At 46.6% G+C, this 13,316-nt stretch overlaps 1 protein-coding gene across 1 annotated transcript in view; it reads left to right on the top strand.

Annotated features, from left to right (window-relative positions):
- The window catches only part of LOC138154371 (ATPase family AAA domain-containing protein 3), a 62,569-nt gene that overhangs the window by 25,059 nt on the left and 24,194 nt on the right, over nucleotides 1-13,316 (top strand). Inside the window, exons 8-10 of the mRNA XM_069079098.1 lie at nucleotides 11,909-12,064; nucleotides 12,399-12,455; nucleotides 13,134-13,259. Coding sequence (XP_068935199.1) covers nucleotides 11,909-12,064; nucleotides 12,399-12,455; nucleotides 13,134-13,259 — 339 coding nt within the window. The remainder of the gene's footprint in view (nucleotides 1-11,908; nucleotides 12,065-12,398; nucleotides 12,456-13,133; nucleotides 13,260-13,316) is intronic.

The following is a 13,316-nucleotide window of genomic DNA, read 5'->3' as shown; positions in this document are numbered from 1 at the left end:
TCTTTATCTCTTACCCAGTATTTCCATTTTGTTCTGCACACTGTCTTGCCAACTGTTTTTCTTCAAGTTGTTAAATACTTCTCCTTGAAATCCTTTTTTTTACCCCTTGGAATAAGCCCATTACCTTCTCTCTAGATTCCATCCGTGACACTGTCATGATTCTGAAGCCCTGGAGACCATGTTCACAATGCATCCTTTCCCTCTTCCAGCTCCTTCTCTCTTGCAACCTACTTTTGGCACTTAGAAGCAGAACTTTGGTTTTTTTCTTTTAAAGAAAGTTGGAAATTATTTTCAAAAATGGAAAATTTGGAGAAGAATAAAACCCAGAGTAAGGGTTTTTTTTTCCCAGGGAAGAAATTGGTCGTAGTATAGATTCTTTTTTCGTTTCTGGATGATTTAATTTTTAAGAAATGATCAGAGCTCAGCTAGAAATCATTGTGTTTCTTATTGATTTCCCTGTCTTACACATTTCCTTCTGTCAGCTTTACATGAGACTATGGTGGTACAGTTTTAAGGTGCATCAATTCACAAATTCAAAATTGTGGAACAAGTTTTGTCTCCTGGATGGCTGTTTATGTCCTGCTGATGAGTTCTTTTAAGTGTTATACTTAACAAGTAGAGATGAATTTGTGGTGAGGCCGTGTGATATAGTGCTCTGGCCCTGGGTTCCATTGCAGGCACTGATGCTTGCTGGTTCTCAGTTTGGAGAGCCGTTGCACTGGCTGTCTTCTCAACTTCCATTGTAAAATGCAGTCCATTGAGGGTAGAATTATTCACCCTACAAAACCTCTGTTATTTGGCATGCATGCTTTCCCGTACTATTCTTTCACATGAAAAGTGTGTTTCTCATATTAAATTGAATCACTTCAGAAAACCATTAGTGCAGAAGGTAACATACACTGGTATGTATGGGCTTCACCCTTCACCCTGTCTGCATCTGTCTCCCTTTCAATCCAACAAGCTTCTCTTAAAAGCCAGCCTTGTGCCAGGCTTCCCACTGGGTGCTGAGCCCTCTGAAACAAAAGGAGGGTCTTCCCCATCCTCCTGGAGGGGCCTTACCTGCAATGGCAGAGCTCACCATAGGCTGTGCCAGGGTATGCTCCATGGTGGTCTCCTGCCTTCCGCTCTGTATAGGCTGGGCACTTACCCAAGGGAGTGCTGTTACTGACACACTCAGGGCAGAGAGATTTCCAGAAGGGGCTGCCCCAGAGCAGGGGAGACATTCTCCCCGCCAAATATTAGAGGGCATTTGGATTCAGGTCTCCTCATGGAAACCTAGCTTCACAATTAAGAGTGCTTGTCGGGCCCCACCCAGAGTTGGTCATGTAGGCTTCAAATAGATCCAGCCCACAGCCTCCTAACATCCTTCCTGGCTTTTATTTGGCCCTGTCCTCTGAATGCCTCATTGAGCAGGATGGACTCTCGCAGTGGTGGTGGTAGTGTTCTGCATTTCACACATTGCAGACTTTGTTTAGCTTGTTCCAGGGGAAGAAATTGGTGGAGCCTCTACTTACGGCTCACAGTGTGGAGTAAGGCAAGTGGTACCTAGGAGGGCTTCATGAGGTTTTCTGGAAGGCTGATTTCCCCCCTTCCATTTCCCTTGGGTGCTCGCGCTCTCTCTCTCTCACGTTTTCATTCCTCTCTCTCTCTCTCTCTCTCACGTTCTCATTCCTCTCTTTCCCTCCCTCTCTCTCTCTCTCTCTCTCCCTCTCCCTCTCTCTCACTCATAAACACACTCACACTCTGCCTATGAAATAGATGTTACAAAGTTACTGGGTTAATCCAGAAAAGACCCAAAGCTACTAACTGATGTTTGTAGTGATCCAGTAAGCCCTGTGATCTCCAGCTCTTACTAGTTCAGTTATCCCTGTTTGACAAGGGGGGGTGTACACTTGATCGAGGTTATCGCTCATCTTGTCTTTTCACTCAGCAGATGAGGACTGGGAGGGAGAGCTCCATGGTAAGCTTAGATGGATCTATGATAGGCTGGTGCACGCTGTAGCCATCTGTGCCTGCCTGTCCCGCGGGCCCTTTGTGCACACTCACCCACAAAGAAGTGACAGAGAGGGCGTCAGCGTAGTCTGCTGGGGGCCTTCCTGCCTTTCTCCTATTGCGAGGGTTTTAGCAGCTCATGGAGGCAGTCCTGGGTCAGGCCCTGCTCTCACTACTTGGCTGACTCCTCTCCTTGATGAAGTCCTTTGTTTCTGCTCTTGTTAGTGGCTCCTTAGGTGTAGCAGCCTGCTCACCTTCATCACATGCCTCTCCATTGACTTCTGAATGATGGTCTCTTTTTATTCTTCAGACCATAGTGTTACAGTTTACCGATATACAGTAATGCCAGTCAGCAGGCATTTATTCCATTCATATTGCTGAGCATACAGAGACAAGAATTAAACCAACCCTGCCCTCAAGAAGCTAATATTCTTTTATTGGGGGGGGGGGGGCGGTAACTGGGGTTAAGTGACTTGCCTAAGGTCACACAGCATGTGTGTGTAAGTGTCTGAGGCCGGATCCAAACCCAGGTCCTCCTGACTCCAGGGCCAGCGCTCTATTCACTGTGCCACCTAGCCACCCCTTGGAAGCTGATATTCAGTTGGGGGATAGAATGTGTACTTAATTGTCTACAAGATTAAAATTAAGAAAAATGTGGGGTCTGCCTTGGCAGTTGGAGGTATCAGGAAAAGCTTCATGCAGAAGACAGGACATTGGAGCAGTTTGGAAAGGGATCCTGAAAGGCAGAGGTGAGGTGCAAGGCCCAGGGGTCAGCACTGAAGAAAGGTCTGTGAAGGGTACCTGGACTGTGGTGTGTGAGGAGGGGGTGATGGCAGATGAGCCTGAAAGGTAGGTGGAGGGGAGAGCACATGGGCTTCCCTGGACCTTAGATTTGGTCCCGCAGGCGATAGGGAATCACATCCAATCTGCCCTTTGGGAATACAGCAGTAAAATCTTGGTATTGACAAGACAGGCTTTTGTTTCAGGAAGAGTGTGGGGTTCTTAGAAAGCTTCCTTCAGAACCCAGCTCCTCCATTTGTGCTGTTGGTCCCAAGTGCATCCACTTGGGGATCCTTTCCTGTACAAGGTGCGTTCTTGAGCCCCTGGACTTTTCCTGTGAGGGATTATGGCTCTGCAGTGGTTGTGGCAGAACCTTGAACAAGGTTATCTCCATTAGAGCTTTCAAAGAAATCTGCATAGTTTTGATTTATGCATGGACCAGACTTTGTTGGAGGGCACCTTTAAGGTGGTGTCTTGCTTTACCAAGATGCTTTTTAATATTCAATGAACACAGATAGATAGAACATCAGCCCTGAAGTCAGGGGGACCTGAATTCAAATCTGCACAGTTACCAACAGGTGACCCTGGGCAAATCACTTAATGTCAGTTAGCAAAAGGAATATTGTCTGATGTCTTCTTTCTTGGGAGTGGTACTGCTGCTGTTGTTCCTGAGGGCAGTTATTCAGGGGTGGGGACCAGGAAACAATCACAAGGTGGGATCTTTGAGTCTTTCATCTCTCATTGCTTGTGTTGTGGTAAAGCTGTGGTCTTCTTTGGCCTGTCCCTTGGGGACCAAACCAGTGGTTTTCATAAAGATTTTATATAGATGGGAAAGTAGGCGGGGTATATGGTGTTGCTTTTTTCTTATGCTTTTGGTAGCTTCCTCTCTCTGTTTCCATGTGAATTGATGTGATTTCCTCGTTTCCCTTTTATCATGAGTACCTTCATGGTGAGATGACCAGACACCACACAGAATGTTTCTCAGGGCCTTTTGGCCATTCTTTCTTCCATTTTGCTGTAACTTTCTTCTGGCTTATGGTTTGATTTATGACAGAATCATCAAGATTGATGCTGTTTCTCCTCCATTTCCCTGTCCACTTGTTAGTTAAGGATCTTTCCTTTAGAGTGCTAATAATTAAATAGCAGTTCAAGTGTAGTTGGGGTAATAGCTGATGCTCAGCACCCACGGCCCCCTTCCTTGGGCTCCTGCCACATCACTGCAGAAAGGACTGAGGGCCTGGGAGTTTTACTTGGCTGTGACTCCTGGGGCTGCAGACTTTGTCCCCATGTGGCCAGTCTCCATTGAGGAGCCTCCTTGTTCTTTCTGGAGGAAAGCCACCTTAGCCTGTTGCTAGGCCTGTCTTCCTGCTCCCACACAGCTCTCCAGAGCAGGTTATCTTAACTGTCTTTGTGTCACGGACCTCCCAGCAGTCGAGGGGAACTTACGTGCCCCTGCTCAGAACCATGTTTTTAATTAATCAAAGGAAATGCCAGGTTTCAATTAGAGGTTAATAGATGAGAATGGCTAGTATGCATGTGGCGCTTTGAGGCTTGTCAAGCACTTTACAGATATTCTCACGTTATTCCCCCAGCCACCCTAGAGGTAGGTGCTATTATTATTTACATTTTACAGATGATAAAACTGAGGCAAACAGCATTAAAATTACTTGCACTGGGTCATGCAGCTAATAAGTATCTGAGGCTACATTTGAATTCAGGTCTTTCTAACTTTCTGGAGCTCTACCATCTAACTAGTGAAAATTAAAATCGCATTTTTTTCCCCATCCAAGTTCCCAGAGCCCTGGGAGGCCCAGGTTAAGAACCCCTGCCCTACAGATGAATTGCTGATTAGAGAATGCAGGGCAAAATTAGACCTTCTCTACTTGGGAAGACAATGGGCCAGACCAAAGAAACTCCTGAAATATTGGCAAAGACCAGCCTTTCAAGGTGATCAGTGAATTTTTTCAATTTCTATTTTACCCTCTACTTCTAGAATATCAGGGCAGTTTTCCTTGATAATTTCTTGAAAGATGATATCTAGGCTCTTTTTGATCATGGCTTTCAAGTAGTCTAATAATTTTTAAATTTTCATATCTATTTTCCAAGTCAGTTGTTTTTCCATTGAGATATTTTACATCGTCTTCTATTTCTTCTTTTGGATTTGTTTTCTAATAATCTTGATTTCTTGTAGTTATTAGCTTCCATTTGTTCCATTCTAATTCTGAAGGAATTATTTTCTTCAGTGAGCTTTTGGACTTCCTTTCCCATTTGGCCAATTTGGCTTGTTAAGGCATTCTTCTCATTGGCTTTTTCGACCTCTTTAAGGTGTTATTTTTTTTAGGTCATCTTTAGCAAGCTGTTGACTTGTTTTTCATGATTTTCTTGCATCACTCTCATTTCTCTTCCCAGTTTTTCCTCTACTTCTCTTACTTGATTTTCAAAATCCTTCTTGAGCTCCTCCATGGCCTGAGACCAATTCATATTTTTCTTGGAGGCTTTTGATGTGGGAGTTTTGGCTTTGTTTTCTTCTGGTTCTATCTTTTGCTCTTCTTTGTCACCAAAGAACGATTCTATAGTCTGATTTCTCTTCCTCTGTTTTCTCATCTTGCCAGCCAAGTAAACCCCTTCGCTTTAGCATAAGAACATGGTTTCACAGCTTTAAGAGCAGCAGAGGCAGTAGTGAGGCCCTGCACGCTGCAGGTAATATGTCGCTGGGCTAATTGTGTGAATTCTCAGCTGCAGAGTGGCATCTGTCTCCCATGGTTGTGAAAATCAATTGGGAAGATCTGTTAGCTTATTGCATGGGTGTGCACGCATGTGCAGGTGCACACACCCCCCCATACACACTTTACAGTCTCCATTTTACTCCCCAATATTATAGGCTTCTTGAATGTCCACATCAACCCTGTCTGGCCTTCTTCCCTCTTTGTCCATGTCTTCTGGAGCAATGAATAAAACATGTTGCAATTATGCACATAACTCTACATAATAGCACCATCTCCTCCTTCCCTTTGCCTTTAGATATTGAGCACCTTTTCCCCAGTCTTCCCCAGAGACCCCCCAAGATGCCATAAAATAGCTCACCCATCCTCTTCTCCCTCACAGTAAGTAACATGGTCTTAACTGGACCTGTTTTCCTTCTCTGTAAAATGGGGGATTGAACTCAGTGGTCTCTGGGAGCGTTTCTAGCTCTAGTTCTGTGATCCCGATTATTTTATGAACAGTGGTCTGCAAGACTGTCTTGAACCTGTGATCTCTGGTTTTGCTGCTCCGTCATGGAGGGAGGCTCTGATTGGTGTTTTCAAGTGCTCTTCTGCTGCTGACACGGTCCAGTGCCATATTTGCGGAAATCACCCTGCACAGACAAGGCTGATGTGACTGTTAGTGGTGACAGGCCCTGGACAGTCAGGCAGTGTGGTCCAGGACCTCGTGGGCTGAGGAGCAGGGGCTGGCTTCACCAAGGTAATGGACAAGTAGAGCCGTGATTTGGAAAGCTCCAGTTTTCTGTCAGTTGTGTTTTCCACTGTCTACGAAATGTTTAATTTGCTCATAATAAATTCTTATGCCACATGGATCCAGTCTATTTTAAGTTACAGAGTGAGCCTGCAGGCCCTCTGGTGGAGAGCCTGCAGAGGTATCCGGGAGGTGTCCAGGCTGCTCAGCAGTCTGGGAAACTTGCTCTCACCACTCTTTCTTTTTTACATTTTTTCCCAATTATATGGAAATTTTTTTAACATTCCTTTTTTTTAAATTTTGAATTCTAAATTCTCTCCCTTTTTCCATCCCCTTCTCCCTCAATGAGAAGGCAGGCAGTTTGATAAAGATTAAACATGTGCAGTCATGAAAAACATTCTCTAATTACCCTTAAATCCTAATGGAGTGACTCCCTTCTTGGTTTGCCCTGGGGCCGTCTGCTACCTCCCAGTTAAGAGTAGTAAGCACTTGGTGATGGAGCTGTCCAGGGTCCTGCTGCCAGGCTTCTTTGATGCCAAGTGCTGCTGCATGGGGGGAGAGGGGATCCTTTTCTTTTTGTACACAGTAATTTAGAGACCTGTCCCTAGCGATGATGTTTAATAAAAGCAGCAGCAGCAGGAAGGAATGATTACTTTACAGAATTAGCTTTTCATTTAAGCCGTTTCTGTGATCTCAAGAGCTCACTCCTTTATCCCTGTCCTTCCTGTGCTGGACTAAAAGCTCCACAGTTTCTTTTTTAAATTGCCATTAGTAGAGTTGAAGGCAGAGTTTCTCATTTTGTTCTTCGGGATCCACATTCAATTGTTCACTCGGGCAACAAGCATGTGTTGTCTTCTGAGATGCAAAGAAAGGAAAGAAACAGTTATTACTCTCAAGGAATTCACATTCTAATGTGGAGATGGCACGCAGGCAGCTGGATGCAGACCAGATCTGTACAGGATGTTCATCCTTGGGGGAAGGCACAACCTCCACCAAGGGGAGATGGGAAGGGACCAACCATCAGAGGCTCCTGAAGAACAGGAGATTGTAGCCGAGTTGGCCAGGAAGCCAGTTGGTGGAGAGTAGGAGGGGGACCATTCCAGCCCTGGGGGAGCCAGGGACAGGCCCCCTGAGCTGAGAGTTGGGAGGGGGCTGTGAGGAAGAGCAGGAAGCCTGGGGCACTGGAAGAATGGCCAGGGGCAAAGGGCCCCCAGGCTGGCTCCCTGTCTTCTTGAGGCCTCCTGCTGGCTTGGCCTGTAAGTCCTGGAGTCCCCTCCATAGCATGACCATGGTTCCTTTCAGGCTTGGATAATGTGTTTTTAAAAACGTGTAAATAGGACCTCCGCTTAGTAACTTGCTAATAATATATTTTCTACATATGCCCAACAGGAGAAACCATGCATTAACCAATCAGCGTCCTCTTTATGACACTGAGAGCCAGTCTTAGGGACCGAGGGTAGCTTTATGCAGAGTTATGCTGCAGTCGAGTTGTTCTTTCCCTCCGTTCAGAGGTACATGCACATGTCCCCTAACGAGTATTTCATGGGTGTGGAACTTGCTCTGGAGAGCTGATTGTTAAATATTCTGTGAGCATTTACATGTCAGGAATTGGTCAGCACCACAGATCAGAGCTTGATTTATTGTTTTATTGATTGTCTGCATTTAAAAAGTGATGGAGAAAATGTTTATAATTAAAATTAAGCTTGAAAGTGGAGGAGCATTTGTTAAAACATCTCCCAGCACATGGCTTGGAGCATTTTGCCTGGATTTGATTACAGGGTCGGGAACAGTCATACTCAGACGTGCTGACCTGTGAAGAGTGCAGGTCTTATTAGCAAGTGACTTTTTCTTTCACCATAAAAACACAACAGTGATTTATGAATGTCTGTTTTTATCCTCTGCTGCTAAGAAAGACCTGACATGAGTTGATTCTCAATTAATTATACTCTGGATTAAGTACAAATTATGTTGATTTTATTGGCACCTAAAGAGTTTCCATGTCTTGTCCAGCTTGTACATGTATCAGGAATGCTTGTGTCTTGGGCCTCGTGAAGTGATCACGTTCATTCTGATTCTGCTTTTACATGTGAAGAATTGGCTCTGTAGCTAACAGAGAAGGTGCTGCCTTTTCATCCTTTTAGCTTATCACGTTGACACTTTGAGGAGTTAAAATATTTTCTGGTTACTGAGCTAGTGAGAAAACTCATGACTCAGCGGCCCATCACAGCAGAAAGGGAAAAGGTAGCTGGGGAGAAGACAAGTGACTGAGATGTCAGTCTCCTTTAAGGAGAGAGTGCTTAGTTCCCACGTCCACACCCTCCTCTTCAGACTCCCACTCCTTCCTTTGTAAAGAACTAGCTGAATCTCTCTCTCTCCCCCTTCTTCTTTCCCTTCCCCCTCCCCCCTTCCACTTTTTACAGGTCTAGCGGCTTAGACATTCCTAACAAATGGTTTAGTTATGACCACCCAAAGCCACAATTGGACCTGAACCTCGACATTGTTTCTTTTGAGTGTCTTAGATAGTCCAATTCAGTTTTAGCTAAGATGTCACACTCAACCCACTCATGCTTATATGCCTTGTAGAAACAGCACAGGGCTCTCAGGAAGAGACTGAACCTTGCAATTTCCTTCTCCCTCTTTCTGCTTTTCATTCACAGCACTTTCTTTGGTGGGCTACTTGTTCTTGTCAGAAGAACAATTCCAGGGCTGCCAGCCCTGGGAGCTTTAACTGGGAGTGTTTCCTTGGGTCTCCACCCGATTAGATGGTTTTGGGGGAGGGGTGAAGCTGTGATGATTTTCTGTGTTTTAGGGCCCTGCACTGCCCTCTGTTCACGAATGCATCCAAACCACAGGTTTGGCCACCTCCAAAATCCAAAAGGCTTTGCGTTGCTCTGGCTGCCTGAGCACCTCCTTCAGCAGGTTCAGAGAGCGTGGGCAGGCAGAACTTACACTCTGGGCAGCAGGCAGGCCTGCTAAATCTAGCAGCAGGCTGAGGCTGATGGGGTAAAATTCAATGCAAAGGATGGCCTTGACAGAAATGAGCTGGGGGGAGGGCAAGGACAGAGCTCTTCTTTAAGAGGATCAGGGGGTTCTGTGCACTTGAGCCCAGTGTGAATTGGCAGTGGGATGCGGCAGCCAGAACACCAATGTGACTTTGGGGTGCTTTCAGACAGGCCAGGCTTCCAGGAATGCAGAGGCAGGCAAGGGAGCCTGCCCTTCTCAGAACTCAGCTAGGGAAGCAGGAAGAACAGGTGAAGAACATCATTGATAAGCCAGAGAGTGGCCAGAGAACTGTCCAGGGTGTTGCAAGGCTTTGACTTCCATTCAGTAAACATTTACTAAGGGCCTGCACTGGGCCAGACACTGTGCTGAGTGCAGGGGCTAAGAAGGACAGAAAGAAAGACAGTTCCTCCCCTCTTGGCTCGAACAGTCTAATGGGGGAAAACCACACAAAAAAGAGGCTGGACGGGGGGGGGGGGGTCCCTGGCCAGGGCTTCAGTGTTCTGGGGGATTGGCACCAAGCAGAGGCACAGACAGAACATGAGGAGTGGTTTAGAGGCCACAGCCTGGTGAGAGACTAAGGAGGATGTAAGAGGAGTCTTCAGGTGGTGGCAGAAGGGTCAGAATTGGCTCCTGTATCCTAGGAGGCCAGAACCAAGAGCAGTGGGTTGGAGCTGCCCCCTGAGAAGGACGGCTACTCCATTCCTGGAAGTCTTCAGGTAGAGGCTGGACAGCCACTTATCTGGGATGTGATAATGGGAGGAGAGGGGTCCCCGTCTGTGCTGGCCATGAGGCCAGCCACAGGGCGATGGTTTTCTGGCTTCCTCAGCAATCATGGACCATCTCCTGGTTTGTAAAGGGCTGTGCTGCATCGAGGATGGAAGTTCTGAAACAAATGCCACAGTGGCCCATAGGCCTTTCACAGTCATTTTCTCCAGGATTATACACAGTAACTGCATCCACAGCCTAGAGCAGGTTAACAGCCTGCCCACTCCACCAAGAAAACTGAGGGAAACACAGGAGCTGCCATGTGGGCCCCTTCTACCATGGGAGGTGTGAGCGCTGTCAGATTTGGGGTAACAGGATGGCATGAGCTCATTGTTTGTTGGAGAAGGGAGATTCTGTCTGCATTCCCTCGGCATTTTAAACCGTTACAGAAAACGTGAAGAGGACATTTTGAGAAATGTTGCTATTATGTATTCTGTTTGGGGGTTTTTTGAGGGAGGATGGGGAGAGTATTATTGAGGTAGTTGGCCAGGCTTTAGGATTGGTGATGAAGGCAATGAGGAAGTTAGGTGCTTGGTGGTTAGAGCCCTGGGCTTGGAGTCAGGAAGACCGGAGTTCAAATCTGGCCCTGGACTAGCTGTGTGACCCAGGCAAGTCGCGTCACCCTGTTTACCTCAGTTTCCTCATCTGTAAAATGAGCTGGAGAAGGAAATAGGAAACCACTCCAGTACTTTTGCCAAGAAGACCTGAAACAGAGTCACAAGGAGTTAAACATACCTGAACAACGGCATAACAGCAGTGATGGGAAATACTGAAACTGCTGTCGTCAGGAAAAACTATGGAAGTTGAGAAGCAATGCGTTGCTTCCTCGTTCTGATTTTATGTGCCAGGCAGGAAGGTTTGGACCAGGTGTGACTGGTCGGGTCTTTTGGGGAGGCAGACCATGGCTGCTGAGTGCATTTGTCAAGTGTTGATGGGGGGAAATTGGGTTTCTTCCACTTCTTTCATCTGGGCGCTTGGAGAAAACATGTCCAGACAGGACTGAAAGGGGTAGGCCATTTCAGAGTGAGCTAATATCACCTCCTGATCCAGAAGCAGATTCCTTATTTCTGCCATGCAGCTCTTTCTCCATTGTCTTCTGCTTTAAGAAACTTGGCTGTAGCGATCATGGAATAGTATGGAATTCTTCTGAATCTGCCATGTGCAGGCCTGATGTGGAGGAAACTGTGCCGTAGGTGTGTGCAAGACAGTCCTCACCAATTAGTGCTGGTGTTTTCCTGTATCGAGATGCCTTTGAACAGGCTCAGATGGTCATAAGGGCTGCAGTGTTTCCTTCTCACTTAAGGTTGAGGGTCTCTGTCAGGCCTGAGTTGAATGATAATTACCCAAATGCCTTTGTGTCCTGAGGTCCCTGGCCTGGCTTGTCCCCTGACCTGGAACTGTAGCATAGGCTGACCCCCCCATAGCTTTGTACTGGGTGCTGGGTCTGCCTCTAAACCTAATTCCCTCAGCACCCATGTGTCTGAGGGGACCTCACAAGGCCCTGATAGAGAGATTCACAACAAGCTTGTCTGAGAACCTAACTTATGTGGTGTGTGGAGGGCCGGAGGGTGGTGCATTTTATTGAGTTCAGTCTTGTGACTGACAGCATTATAAATGGGCAAGGTTCAAGCCAAGTTTATTAAAAGCAAATAGAATTAGGGTTGGTTAATAGGTAGAATCTGAAATGCCTTTCCCCTTCCTTCATCTTTTGGGGTTTTGTCCTGACCTACCTGGCTAAAAGAACAGGTAAGATACTGTCGTGAAGAAATGTCTTTGCCCTATTTTCCTACCTCTATCACATGAGAATGTGTGAAGTGCCAAAAAGTGATCTTGGGTTTTCTTGCACTTGTCGTTCCTGAAGCCACTGTGAAGGAGGAGGTGTTGGGGCGGATGGTAACTTCATCTTCTCCCACAGGTGGCTGGATTAACGCTGCTAGCCGTCGGGGTTTACACAGCTAAGAACGCTACAGCGGTTGCTGGCCGCTACGTCGAGGCCCGCCTAGGAAAGCCCTCCCTGGTAAGAGAAACCTCAAGAATTACAGTGTTGGAGGCCCTGAAGCATCCAATCAAGGTAAGCCTTTCCTGCCTCCCACTAACCTCCCTCCCCCACCTCCCAGCATCCCTTGTGTTCAGCACATGTTTCTGTCCCTTTTAAAATACGACTGCTTTGCGGGTAGAGTCAAGCAACTCTCCCCAGAAGCCCACACACGGTTCTCCATCACATGCTTCTTTGTCACGTGCTCCAGCTTTCCAAGTAAACCCCTTAGCTTTAGCATAAGAACATGGTTTCACAGCTTTGAGAGCAGCAGAGGCAGTATTGAGGCCCCCCACGCTGCAGGTCTTTGATTGACAGCCTTCCCTGAATGGCGGGGTCTGGATCTCCACACATGCTGCTCTCTCCACAGGTTGGCAGGCGTCTGGCTAGTAAGCCTCAGGATGCCCTGGAAGGAGTTGTTCTCAGTGTAAGTAACAAAGTGGGCCATGCACTTGAAGCTCTGAGCAAGCCTTTTTTTTTTTCCTACTTTATAAATATTCTAAGACTTCTCATACTAATGATTCCAGACTTCACTGTTTGAATTATTTTCTCCTGTACTCCCAAAGACAGAGTGAAAAATCCAATAACTCTACTTCTTTGAGATTTAACCATCCTTCTCTGCTGATATATTTATTTAGCAATGAATGACCTTTAATGTTCATAATCTGTTAAATATTAGCTTTCTGGCCATAGTTTAGTGAGCTGTCCAACAGTTACAATGGGTATTTCTGGAACTTCCAAGACAGAAAGGAAACCCTTCTCACAGTGGTCCCTAATTACTGTCCACCCAGACATCAGTGTTCTGTCCCCTCTCTTGTTTTTCAGGCCCCTAGCTTATTTTAATGGGGCTTAGCTGTAGTTTATTTTGTGGGTCATAAAACCAGAACTGATCACTGAACCTCGGACAGGGAGGATGATGTATAAACTTAAAGAACAAGACATTGCCTCCTTCCCATGGCATTGTGGTCTGGAAGGCAGAAGGCCGTACAGGATGGAGATACAGGGGGCTTCAGTTCCAGGACGACATCTCGGCCTTGGCCAGGTCACTGAGCTGGGATGTGGGGGCAGCTTGTCCCCCAGCGGTTTCTTTTTCATCCTTCTGCAGCCAAAACTGGAGGAGCGGGTCAGGGACATCGCCATAGCAACGAGGAACACAAAAAAGAACAAAAGCTTATACAGGAACATCCTCATGTACGGCCCCCCCGGCACGGGGAAGACACTTTTTGCCAAGGTAAGAACACAGAGCTGTGAAGATCCTGGCGCACCAGAGGGCCCACAGCGCAGGACA

The sequence above is a fragment of the Petaurus breviceps genome, unplaced genomic scaffold (genome assembly GCF_028583685.1).
Source record: "Petaurus breviceps papuanus isolate PSGF00001 unplaced genomic scaffold, PetGlider_PUasm1.0 91041, whole genome shotgun sequence".
In the NCBI taxonomy this organism is placed as follows: Eukaryota; Metazoa; Chordata; class Mammalia; order Diprotodontia; family Petauridae; genus Petaurus; species Petaurus breviceps.
Note: the sequence above shows the minus strand (reverse complement) of the source record. Positions and strands in the feature narration are given on the sequence as shown.